The 13,768-nt window shown below is 49.9% G+C and overlaps 1 protein-coding gene across 1 annotated transcript in view; it reads right to left on the reverse strand.

Moving 5' to 3' along the window:
- PRMT3 (protein arginine methyltransferase 3) overlaps positions 1-13,768 on the reverse strand; it is a 251,556-nt gene that overhangs the window by 203,130 nt on the left and 34,658 nt on the right. The window contains exons 4-6 of the mRNA XM_063946376.1: positions 12,508-12,557; positions 10,795-10,897; positions 10,494-10,644 (exon numbers count right to left, since the gene is read on the reverse strand). Coding sequence (XP_063802446.1) covers positions 10,494-10,644; positions 10,795-10,897; positions 12,508-12,557 — 304 coding nt within the window. The remainder of the gene's footprint in view (positions 1-10,493; positions 10,645-10,794; positions 10,898-12,507; positions 12,558-13,768) is intronic.

Genomic DNA, 13,768 nt, shown 5'->3' on the forward strand with positions numbered 1-13,768 from the left:
AACTCGGAATGAGGGCCCTTGTACACGGGCCAGGGGCTGCGAACAAAAATATGCGAGTCCAGCAGTACCATAAGTGAAGCATATGGCGCACTTACTCGCTGATGTGACTACAGTATGTCGCGCCCAAATGAAGCGACCCCTAAGATTTATTTATTTTAATTTTTTTCAAATAAAATGAAACCACTTTCTCTCTTTCATTTTAGTGGCCATTTTAATACTTCATCATAATTGCAGATTAATTATAGATTCTGCCGTTAAAGCTTAATGGAAAGAAATACCAATAAAAAAAACAAGTTTTAAAACACATCGTTAATAGCCAAATCGTTATTTGTGTGAGGGGTTAAAGAGTGAAAAAAAATTAGTTAACAACTTGTTATATTCTGTGGCAGAAATTTAAGTTAGGGAAGAATTTCCACGAAACCTTCTCCCCTCCCCGATACCATAATGCTTCCATCTTCATCTCTACCTTATGAACACCAATGAACAATAACCAGATAATTTCATTTTCCTATTGTATGTGCCTTGTGTTACAATTCCCCATATACAGGTTGAGTATCCCTTATCCAAAATGCTTGGGACCAGAGGTATTTTGGATATCGGATTTTTCCGTATTTTGGAATAATTAGATACCATAATGAGATATCATGGTGATGGGACCTAAATCTAAGCACAGAATGCATTTATGTTTCATATACACCTTATACACACAGCCTTATGGTAATTTTAGCCAATATTTTTTATAACTTTGTGCATTAAACAAAGTGTGTCTACATTCACACAATTCATTTATGTTTCATATACAGGATGACTTCATCCGGAATGCCTTTTTCCTTCAGGATCCGGCGTTCAACCGCCATGCCGTCAAACGCAGCCGCGGTAAGTCTTGGAACAGACATGGTCCCTGCTGGAGCAGGTCCTTTCTTAGAGGTAGAGGCCACGGGTCTTCCGTGAGCATCTCTTGAAGTTCCGGGTACCAAGTCCTTCTTGGCCAATCCGGAGCCACGAGTATAGTCCTTACTCCTCTCCTTCTTATGATTCTCAGTACCTTGGGTATGAGAGGCAGAGGAGGGAACACATACACTGACTGGTACACCCACGGTGTTACCAGAGCGTCCACAGCTATTGCCTGAGGGTCCCTTGACCTGGCGCAATATCTGTCCAGTTTTTTGTTGAGGCGGGACGCCATCATGTCCACCTTTGGTTTTTCCCAACGGTTCACAATCATGTGGAAGACTTCTGGGTGAAGTCCCCACTCCCCCGGGTGGAGATCGTGTCTGCTGAGGAAGTCTGCTTCCCAATTGTCCACTCCCGGAATGAACACTGCTGACAGTGCTATCACATGATTTTCCGCCCAGCGAAGAATCCTTGCAACTTCCGTCATTGCCCTCCTGCTTCTTGTGCCGCCCTGTCTGTTTACGTGGGCGACTGCCGTGATGTTGTCCGACTGGATCAGCACCGGCTGACCCTGGAGCAGAGGCCTTGCCTGACTTAGGGCATTGTAAATGGCCCTTAGTTCTAGGATATTTATGTGAAGTGACGTTTCCATGCTTGACCACAAGCCCTGGAAATTTCTTCCCTGTGTGACTGCTCCCCAGCCTCTCAGGCTGGCATCCGTGGTCACCAGGACCCAGTCCTGAAAGCCGAATCTGCGGCCCTCTAGAAGATGAGCACTCTGCAACCACCACAGGAGAGACACCCTTGTCCTTGGAGACAGGGTTATCCGCTGATGCATTTGAAGATGCGATCCGGACCATTTGTCCAGCAGATCCCACTGAAAAGTTCTTGCGTGGAATCTGCCGAATGGAATCGCTTCGTAAGAAGCCACCATTTTTCCCAGGACCCTTGTGCATTGATGCACTGACACTTGGCCTGGTTTTAGGAGGTTCCTGACTAGGTCGGATAACTCCCTGGCTTTCTCCTCCGGGAGAAACACCTTTTTCTGTACTGTGTCCAGAATCATCCCTAGGAACAGCAGACGTGTCGTCGGAATCAGCTGCGATTTTGGAATATTTAGAATCCATCCGTGCTGTCGTAGTACTACTTGAGATAGTGCTACTCCGACCTCTAACTGTTCCCTGGACCTTGCCCTTATCAGGAGATCGTCCAAGTAAGGGATAATTAAGACGCCTTTTCTTCGAAGAAGAATCATCATTTCGCCATTATCTTGGTAAAGACCCGGGGTGCCGTGGACAATCCAAACGGCAGCGTCTGAAACTGATAGTGACAGTTCTGTACCACAAACCTGAGGTACCCTTGGTGAGAAGGGTAAATTGGGACATGGAGGTAAGCATCCTTGATGTCCAGAGACACCATATAGTCCCCTTCTTCCAGGTTCGCTATCACTGCTCTGAGTGATTCCATCTTGAATTTGAACCTTTGTATGTAAGTGTTCAAGGATTTCAGATTTAAAATAGGTCTCACCGAGCCGTCCGGCTTCGGTACCACAAACAGCGTGGAATAATACCCCTTTCCCTGTTGTAGGAGGGGTACCTTGATTATCACCTGCTGGGAATACAGCTTGTGAATGGCTTCCAATACCGCCTCCCTGTCGGGGGGAGACGTTGGTAAAGCAGACTTCAGGAACCGGCGAGGGGGAGACGTCTCGAATTCCAATTTGTACCCCTGAGATACTACCTGCAGGATCCAGGGGTCCACTTGCGAGTGAGCCCACTGCGCGCTGAAATTCTTGAGACGGGCCCCCACCGTGCCTGAGTCCGCTTGTAAGGCCCCAGCGTCATACTGAGGACTTGGCAGAAGCGGGGGAGGGCTTCTGTTCCTGGGAAGAGGCTGTCTGCTGCAGTATTTTTCCCCTTCCTCTGCCCCGGGGCAGATACGAGTGGCCTTTTGCCCGCTTGCCCTTATGGGGACGAAAGGACTGAGCCTGAAAAGACGGTGTCTTTTTCTGCTGAGAGGTGACCTGGGGTAAAAAGGTGGATTTCCCAGCCGTTGCCGTGGCCACCAGGTCCGATAGACCGACCCCAAATAACTCCTCCCCTTTATACGGCAATACTTCCATATGCCGTTTGGAATCCGCATCACCTGACCACTGTCGCGTCCATAACCCTCTTCTGGCAGAAATGGACAGCGCACTTACTCTTGATGCCAGAGTGCAAATATCCCTCTGTGCATCTCTCATATATAGAAATGCATCCTTTAAATGCTCTATAGTCAATAATATATTGTCCCTGTCCAGGGTATCAATATTTTCAGTCAGGGAATCCGACCAAGCCACCCCAGCACTGCACATCCAGGCTGAGGCGATTGCTGGTCGCAGTATAATACCAGTTTGTGTGTATATACTTTTTAGGATATTTTCCAGCTTCCTATCAGCTGGTTCCTTGAGGGCGGCCGTATCAGGAGACGGTAACGCCATTTGTTTTGATAAGCGTGTGAGCGCCTTATCTACCCTAGGGGGTGTTTCCCAACGCGCCCTAACCTCTGGCGGGAAAGGGTATAATGCCAATAATTTTTTAGAAATTAGCAGTTTTTTATCGGGGGAAACCCACGCTTCATCACACACCTCATTTAATTCATCTGATTCAGGAAAAACTACGGGTAGTTTTTTCACACCCCACATAATACCCTTTTTTGTGGTACTTGTAGTATCAGAAATGTTCAAAACCTCCTTCATTGCCGTGATCATGTAACGTGTGGCCCTACTGGAAAATACGTTTGTTTCCTCACCGTCGACACTGGAGTCAGTGTCTGGGTTTGTGTCGACCACCTGAGGTAACGGGCGCTTTAGAGCCCCTGACGGTGTTTGAGACGCCTGTACAGGTATTAACTGATTTGCCGGCTGTCTCATGTCGTCAACAGTCTTTTGTAAAGTGCTGACACTATCACGTAATTCCTTCCATAAGACCATCCAGTCAGGTGTCGACTCCCTAGGGGGTGACATCACTAATACAGGCAATTGCTCCGCCTCCATACCATTTTCCTCCTCATACATGTCGACACAACGTACCGACACACAGCACACACACAGGGAATGCTCTGATAGAGGACAGGACCCCACTAGCCCTTTGGGGAGACAGAGGGAGAGTTTGCCAGCACACAGCAGAGCGCTATATATATATATATATATATATATATATATATATATATATACATACACAGGGATAACCTTATATACCGTATATACTCGAGTATAAGCCGACTTTTTCAGCACTTTTTTTTGTGCTGAAAAAGCCACCTCGGCTTATACTCGAGTCAGTGGCAGTGCAGTGTGACAGGCAGAGCAGTGTGAAGGAGGGACACGGAGCGCACAGCGCGCGCCTCTCCTGTGTCCCTCCTGCATCTCCGGCGGCAGTGGCGGGTCTATTAAAGGAAGTACCCGTTCGTGACCTCTGATCACGAACCGGCACTTCCTTTAATAGACCCGCCGCGGCCGCCGGAGATGCAGGAGGGACACAGGAGAGGCGCGCGCTGTGCGCTCCGTATCCCTCCTTCAGAAGACAGCGCGGGATCGACGGAGGGGTAAGTAACAGGCACTGGGGGAGCATATTTGGCACTTGGGGAGGGGGCATATGTGGCAGCATGAGGGGCATATGTGGCAACATGAGGGGCATATGTGGCAGCATGAGGGGCATATGTGGCAGCATGAGGGGCATATGTGGCAGCATGAGGGGCATATCTGGCAGCATGAGGGGCATATCTTGCAGCATGAGGGCATATCTGGCACTGTGGGGCATATCTGGCAGCATGAGGGGCATATCTGGAAGCATGAGGGCATATCTGGCAGCATGAGGGCATATCTGGCACATCTGGCACTGTGGGACATATGTGGCAGCATGAGGGGCATATCTGGCAGTATGAGGGCATATCTGGCACTGTGGGGGCATATCTGGCAGTATGAGGGCATATCTGGCACTGAGGGCTGTCTACGGCTAGAGCTGCATTTCCCACCCTAGGCTTATACTCGAGTCAATAAGTTTTCCCAGGTTTTTGTGGTAGAATTAGGTGCCTCGGCTTATATTCGGGTCGACTTATACTCGAGTATATACGGTAAGTGTTTTTCCCTTATATAGCTGCTGTATAGATTTATCTGCCAAATTAGTGCCCCCCCTCTCTTTGTTTTACTCTGTTTCTGTAGTGCAGGACTGCAGGGGAGAGTCAGGGAGCTTCCCTCCAACGGAGCTGTGAGGAAAAATGGCGCCAGTGTGCTGAGGAGATAGGCTCCGCCCCCTTCTCGGCGGCCGTTCTCCCGCTTTTTTATGGAAAAACAGGCATGAGTTAAATGCATCCATATAGCCCAGGAGCTATATGCGATGCATTTTTTGCCCCCTAAGGTGTTTATATTGCGTCTCAGGGCGCCCCCACCCAGCGCCCTGCACCCTCAGTGACCGGAGTGTGAAGTGTGCTGAGAGCAATGGCGCACAGCTGCGGTGCTGTGCGCTACCTTATTGAAGACAGGATGTCTTCTGCCGCCGATTTTTCCAGACCTCTTCTGCTCTTCTGGCTCTGTAAGGGGGCCGGCGGCGCGGCTCTGGGACCCATCCATGGCTGGGCCTGTGATCGGTCCCTCTGGAGCTAATGTCCAGTAGCCTAAGAAGCCCAATCCACTCTGCACGCAGGTGAGTTCGCTTCTTCTCCCCTTAGTCCCTCGGTGCAGTGAGCCTGTTGCCAGCAGGTCTCACTGAAAATAAAAAACCTAAAACTAAACTTTTTTTTTCTAAGCAGCTCAGGAGAGCCACCTAGACTGCACCCTCCTCGTTCGGGCACAAAAATCTAACTGAGGCTTGGAGGAGGGTCATAGGGGGAGGAGCCAGTGCACACCAGGTAGTCTTAAAGCTTTTACTTTTGTGCCCAGTCTCCTGCGGAGCCGCTATTCCCCATGGTCCTTTCGGAGTCCCCAGCATCCACTAGGACGTCAGAGAAACAAAGGTTTCACTATCTCACTCTCACTCAAAAAAGTCCGTATTTCGGAATATTTGGATACGGGATACACAACCTGTATACATTTTCTTACTATAGGACTTGACATAGTTTACATGATGGTGCTAGTAAATTAGCTTAGAGGTCACCATTCAGTGCAGTTCCATTCTTTGCCTTCTCTTTCCCATTCAGTGCAGTTCCATTCTTTGCCTTCTCTTCACCATGATCCCTTTATCTCTCCAGTCAATCTAATAAAAGGTGTGGTCATTTTCTCACAATACTATTTATTGGGGCCTAGTCTAAAAAGTAAAATGTGTAACATCCCTGGTGTGGGGTGTGACTTTATTGGGGGCGTGGTATGGTCTAGAATGAGTACGGCAGAGAGCAGTCAGCGGTGGCGAACACCGCTCCACAAATTTACTTGTAGCCTGCGCAAAGAGATAACAGAAAACCTTATTTACTATATATATTCCCCTTATCAGTGCTGGATTACCAAATAAGCCAGTAGACACCAGCCTATGGGCCCCGCGACAACCGATCAATATAATATTGATTTGATCTTGAAAATAAGATTTTACTCACCGATAAATCTATTTCTCGTAGTCCGTAGTGGATGCTGGGAACTCCGTAAGGACCATGGGGAATAGCGGCTCCGCAGGAGACTGGGCACAACTAAAGAAAGCTTTAGGACTACCTGGTGTGCACTGGCTCCTCCCTCTATGACCCTCCTCCAGACCTCAGTTAGGATACTGTGCCCGGAAGAGCTGACACAATAAGGAAAGGATTTTGAATCCCGGGTAAGACTCATACCAGCCACACCAATCACACCGTATAACTCATGATACTATACCCAGTTAACAGTATGAAATGTAACTGAGCCTCTCAACAGATGGCTCAACAATAACCCTTTAGTTAAACAATAACTATATACAAGTATTGCAGACAATCCGCACTTGGGACGGGCGCCCAGCATCCACTACGGACTACGAGAAATAGATTTACCGGTGAGTAAAATCTTATTTTCTCTGACGTCCTAGTGGATGCTGGGAACTCCGTAAGGACCATGGGGATTATACCAAAGCTCCCAAACGGGCGGGAGAGTGCGGATGACTCTGCAGCACCGAATGAGCGAACTCTAGGTCCTCCTCAGCCAGGGTATCAAACTTGTAGAATTTAGCAAATGTGTTTGACCCCGACCAAGTAGCTGCTCGGCAAAGTTGTAAAGCCGAGACCCCTCGGGCAGCCGCCCAAGAAGAGCCCACCTTCCTCGTGGAATGGGCTTTTACAGATTTAGGATGCGGCAGTCCAGCCGCAGAATGTGCAAGTTGAATCGTGCCACAGATCCAGCGAGCAATAGTCTGCTTTGAAGCAGGTGCACCCAACTTGTTGGGCGCATGCAGGATAAATAGAGAGTCAGTCTTTCTGACTCCAGCTGTCCTGGAAACATAGATTTTTAGGGCCCGGACTACGTCCAGCAACTAGGAGTCCTCCAAGTCACGAGGAGCCGCAGGCACCACAATAGGCTGGTTCAAATGAAACGCTGAAACCACCTTTGGGAGAAATTGGGGACGAGTCCTCAATTCCGCCCTATCCATATGGAAAATCAGATAAGGGCTTTTACATGACAAAGCCGCCAATTCTGACACACGCCTGGCCGAAGCCAAGGCCAACAGCCTTTCCACGTGAGATATTTTAGTTCCACGGTTTTAAGTGGTTCAAACCAATGCGACTTTAGGAAATCCAACACCACGTTGAGATCCCAAGGTGCCACTGGGGGCACAAAAGGGGGCTGAATATGCAGCACTCCCTTAACAAATGTCTGAACTTCAGGTAGTGAAGCCAGTTCTTTTTGGAAGAAAATCGATAGAGCCGAAATCTGGACCTTAATGGAACCCAATTTTAGGCCCATAGTCACCCCTGACTGTAGGAAGTGCAAAAATCGACCTAGCTGAAATTCCTCCGTTGGGGCCTTCCTGGCCTCACACCACGCAACATATTTCCGCCATATGCGGTGATAATGGTTTGCGGTCACTTCTTTCCTAGCTTTAATTAGCGTAGGGATAACTTCCTCCGGAATGCCCTTTTCCTTCAGGATCCGGCGTTCAACCGCCATGCCGTCTAGGAACAGACAGGGCCCCTGCTGCAGCAGGTCCTGTCTGAGCGGCAGAGGCCATGGGTCCTCTGAGATCATTTCTTGAAGTTCTGGGTACCAAGCTCTTCTTGGCCAATCCGGAACAATGAGTATAGTTCTTACTCCTCTCCTTCTTATTATTCTCAGTACCTTGGGTATGAGAGGCAGAGGAGGGAACACATACACCGACTGGTACACCCACGGTGTTACCAGAGCGTCCACAGCCATTGCCTGAGGGTCCCTTGACCTGGCGCAATATCTTTTTAGCTTTTTGTTGAGGCGGGACGCCATTATGTCCACCTGTGGCCTTTCCCAATGTTGTACAATCATTTGGAAGACTTCTGGATGAAGTCCCCACTCTCCCGGGTGGAGGTCGTGTCTGCTGAGAAAGTCTGCTTCCCAGTTGTTCACTCCGGGAATGAACACTGCTGACAGTGCCAACACATGATTTTCCGCCCATCGGAGAATCCTTGTGGCTTCTGCCATCGCCATCCTGCTTCTTGTGCCGCCCTGTCGGTTTACATGGGCGACCGCCGTGATGTTGTCTGACTGGATCAGCACCGGCCGGTGTTGAAGCAGGGGTCTTGCCTGACTTAGGGCATTGTAAATGGCCCTTAGTTCCAGAATATTTATGTGTAGGGAAGCCTCCTGACTCGACCATTGTCCTTGGAAATTTCTTCCCTGTGTGACTGCCCCCCAACCTCGAAGGCTGGCATCCGTGGTCACCAGGACCCAGTCCTGTATGCCGAATCTGCGGCCCTCTAGAAGATGAGCACTTTGCAGCCACCACAGCAGCGACACCCTGGCCCTCGGAGACAGGGTTATCAGCCGATGCATCTGAAGATGCGATCCGGACCACTTGTCCAACAGGGTTCACTACGGCTGGCCGGCGGTCGGGCTCCCGGCGACCAGCATACCGGCGCCGGGAGGCCGACCGCCGGCTTACAGACAGTGTGGCGAGCGCAAATGAGCCCCTTGTGGGCACGGTGGCGCGCTACGCGCGCCACACTATTTTATTCTCCCTCTATGGGGGTCGTGGACCCCCACGAGGGAAAATAAGTATCGGTATGCCGGCTGTCGGGCTCCCGGCACCGGTATACTGAGCGCCGGGAGCCCGACCGCCGGCATACAGAAGACCACCCGTCCAACAGATCCCACTGAAAGATCCTTGCATGGAACCTTCCGAATGGAATTGCTTCGTAAGAAGCCACCATCTTTCCCAGGACTCGCGTGCAGTGGTGCACAGACACCTGTTTTGGTTTTAGGATGTCTCTGACTAGAGATGACAACTCCTTGGCCTTCTCCTCCGGGAGAAACACTTTTTTCTGTTCTGTGTCGAGAACCATCCCCAGGAACAGTAGACGCGTTGTAGGAACCAGCTGCGACTTCGGAATGTTCAGGATCCAGCCGTGCTGTTGTAGCACTTCCTGAGATAGTGCTACTCCGACCAACAACTGCTCCCTGGACCTCGCCTTTATAAGGAGATCGTCCAAGTACGGGATAATTATAACTCCCTTTTTTCGAAGGAGTATCATCATCTCTGCCATTACCTTGGTAAATACCCTCGGTGCCGTGGACAGACCAAACGGCAACGTCTGGAATTGGTAATGACAGTCCTGTACCACAAATCTGAGGTACTCCTGGTGAGGGGGGTAAATGGGGACATGCAGGTAAGCATCCTTGATGTCCAGTGATACCATGAAATCCCCTTCGTCCAGGCTTGCAATAACCGCCCTGAGCGATTCCATTTTGAACTTGAACCTACGTATATAAGTGTTCAAGGATTTCAAATTTAAGATGGGTCTCACCGAACCGTCCGGTTTCGGTACCACAAACATTGTGGAATAGTAACCCCGTCCCTGTTGAAGGAGGGGTACCTTGACTATCACCTGCTGCGAATACAGCTTGTGAATTGCCTCCAGCACTGCCTCCCTGTCCGAGGGAGCCGTCGGCAAGGCAGATTTGAGGAAACGGCGAGGGGGAGACGTCTCGAATTCCAGCTTGTACTCCTGAGATACTACCTGTAGAATCCAGGGATCCACCCGTGAGCGAGCCCAATGGTCGCTGAAGTTCTTGAGACGGGCCCCCACCGTACCTGGCTCCGCCTGTGGAGCCCCAGCATCATGCGGTGGACTTAGAGGAAGCGGGGGAGGACTTTTGTTCCTGGGAACTGGCTGTATGCTGCAGCTTTTTCCCCCTACCTCTGCCTCTGGGCAGAAAGGACGCGCCTTTAACCCGCTTACCTTTCTGGGGCCGAAAGGACTGTACCAGATAATACCCGTGCAGTGTGAGCGGGGTATCAGTCACATATGGGAAGTAGGTTCTATGGCTGTACGGCTCGTTTATCCTGCCAGAACAGCCCCGATTGGCCATCTCAGGGCAGATACGCCCACAATACTACGGGCACAAGGGTAAACACGCTCTACAGTTTACATCCCTGTTAGAGTGAAATAAATAAAATGAGATTAGAGCCGAGGTAACAACGTACCTCATTCTGTGCAGTTCTTGCACAGCGCTAGATAATTTTGCCTCTGCGGCCTGCGCTCGGCTTTCCGCATCCTTGCACCGATCTTCCAGCGATGGCTCATTTGGCTTTGCGTTAGGAGGTCCATTGCCATCAGTTTCCATGTCTTCAACATCTAATAAGAACAAGCAAGAAACGTGACAATAACAGATGCAACTATTTTAATATCTACACAACCTAATTCTATTCCATTGGTAAGCTGCTTTCTAAGGGCTGGTGCACCAGATGAAAAGTTGCAGAACGAAGAAACATTTGTGTCGCTTACCGTACTGAAGCAGCAAATCGTCTGCGATCACCGGTTTGAAATAATCCTCTTTATCCCACGGTTTAGGGCTGCTTACATTGCGGAGACTGTCTGCGGTACAGTTCTGTCAAAGGTGACAAGCAAATCTGTGTGAATGTGGGGAACCGATCCCGCAAACAATGCGCGGTACAAGGATAAAGTTACAGACAGTAACAAGTAATAAATAGTCATGTGACGTAACAAGGACATGTGATCCCCATATTCAAAACCTCACCCGCGGAATAAAAATGAAATCTGAAATGAATTATAACCTTTTCTAACTTACCCCCAAGCTTATAGTGGACAATGCAATCTTTCCTTTCACACTACTAGAATGCTGCTTAATCTGTCACCTTCACCCCATGCACATTATAAAATCACAGGCGATTAATGCGATAGGGGAAGACTAGGAGGCCCAAGCGCTTCATATCTGCCGCCAAATGTTTCTATGTTCACAAAATGGAACAAAGAGAAAATACAGTATTGGCCAACAAGCTCTCCTGACTTATTTACAAAGGGTAAAACTCTTAGGGCAGGCATTCCCAACCGCGGTCCTCAAGGCACACCAACAGTGCAGGTTTTAGTGATATCCAGGCTTCAGCACAGATAGTTAAATCAAAATAACTGAGCTACTAATTAAGTCACCTGTGCTCAAGCCTGGATATCACTAAAACCTGCACTGTTAGTGTGCCTTGAGGACCGCAGTTGGGAAACACTGTCTTAGGGGGACATCCAATTATTTATCTGACTTTTTTCCGATGTTTCACCGATTCTTTTTATTTTTTTTTTACAGGCTATCCTGTTAAATCGCGTGTAAAAAAAAAAAAAAAAAAACACCTTTCTCCCGAAAACACACAGGTTCAGTGAGGGTGTGGTATGGTATGCCAGCGGCTGAGCTCCCGGCGACCAGCATACCGGCGCCGGAAGCCCGACCGTCGGCATACCGACAGCGTGGAGAGCGCAAATGAGCCCCTTGCGGGCTCGCTGCGCTCGCCACGCTGCGGACACAGTGGCGCGCCACGCTATTTTATTCTCCCTCCAGGGGGGTCATGGACCCCCACGAGGGAGAAAAACTGTCGGTATGCCGGCTGTCGGGATTCCGGCGCCGGTATACTGTGCGCCAGGATCCCGACAGTCGGCAACCTGAAGACCACCCGTTCAGTGAAACCTGTGTGTTCTCGGGTGAAACAGCCCCGTTTTCGGACAAAAACGTGGCTGTTCCCGGGGATTCAGACTCGCCTGCCGGAGGCAGGTGAAACAAAATCCCCGATAAGCCGGCGCGTGCCGCGGCTTATCGGGGCTAATTAGATAGCCTCCGGCGGGACAATTAACCCTGGTAAAAAAACGGGGCTAATTGGATATTCCCCTTAAAAGTTCAATATTTAATGTGCCACCATGCCCGCAGAGTTGGGAGCGCAGCGAGCACGCAAGGGGCTCTTTTTCGCTCGCCCCGCTTCCGGCACCCGGTATCCCACAGTTGGGATTCTGACTGCCGGGATGATTGGCACCGGTATATCGATACCAACCCCCACGGGAAGGGGGTGGGGTGGGATACATAGAACCGTTACACAGGTAGTAAGTCATTACTTTCATGTCCTAAATGGCATCACCCTTTGTACACCATTATCGGAGTTTATACACATTGTATAATGTACAGTCACTCTGGGAATGCCGCTGACAATAATGTGTACTTACCGTGGACCTGATGAAGTTAACAAGTTTAATGTATCCGTAGAAATCAAGACCTAAGACAAACCGTAAATAATACGTTTAGGATTCGATTCTGCTAAACCTTTAGTGCATATGAAAATAGGTAAATCCTTTTCTCGTAGTCCGTAGAGGATGCTGGGGTCCTTATTAGCGCCATGGGGTATAGACGGGTCCACCAGGAGACATTGGCACTTTAAGAGTGTGGGATGGCTCCTCCCTCTATGCCCCTCCTAGCAGACTCAGTCTAGAAACTGTGCCCGAGGAGACGGACATCTTCGAGAGAAGGATTATACACAGATAGTGGCGAGATTCATACCATCTCCCACATACAAGGCACATCAAGCTAACGAGCTTGAAACTCAGCAAAAGCTGAAACATTACTTAACCAAGAACAAAGTTAAACTGAACCAGATAACCACTGCAGGATCACAAAGCACTGGGCGGGCGCCCATCATCTTCTACGGACTACGAGAAAAGGATTTACCGGTAGGTAATTAAAATCCTATTTTCTTTTACGTCCTAGAGGATGCTGGGGTCCACATTAGTACCATGGGCAGTGATCGCAAAAACGCGCTATAGCGCGTATTTTACCCCATAATGAGGATCGGGGACTCGCTTTTACAAAATGAGTGCGTCCCTGGGGACGCGCTCCGTTGTAGGCAGTCCTGTAGCGCCTTTGATCTCTCCGCCGGGTCCCGCTGCCAATCTTGTGGCTTCATTAATGTCTCTGGGTCCAGCGGCCAATCCTGTGGTGCCTTTTAGGTCCAGCGGCCAATCACATGTATACACCGACGTCTCCCCCTCAAACAGCCGGGCTTCCGGGAGAACTAGTAGACGGGGAGGAGGAGCTGTTGGTGCCTTTCACTCCTGAATGCAGCTGCGGCACCCGTACTCAGAAGGCGGCCCGAACTGCAGCGTTAACAGGATTTCTCTGCAGCCACCCGTCTCCTCCCCGTCCCAGCGCTGCTATTCACTTCTCCCCCCTCACCGCCGCGGCCACTCAGGATGCGGGGGTATGCGCCGGTGGATTCCAAGGCTCGGTGCGGCACTTACAACGCTGAGTCCTGAGTGGCCACGGCGGTGAGGGGTAGAAGCGAATAGCAGCGCTGGGACGGGGAGGAGACGGGTGGCCGCAGAGAAAGCCAGTTAATGCTGCAGAAGAGGTTACTACATCCCGCCCACAGCAGTAAGGAGCTAAAGAGAAGAATTTCAAGCACCCCCAGGCATGGAGGATTCATGTTCGTAA

Source organism: Pseudophryne corroboree, chromosome 11, assembly GCF_028390025.1.
Source record: "Pseudophryne corroboree isolate aPseCor3 chromosome 11, aPseCor3.hap2, whole genome shotgun sequence".
In the NCBI taxonomy this organism is placed as follows: domain Eukaryota; kingdom Metazoa; phylum Chordata; class Amphibia; order Anura; family Myobatrachidae; genus Pseudophryne; species Pseudophryne corroboree.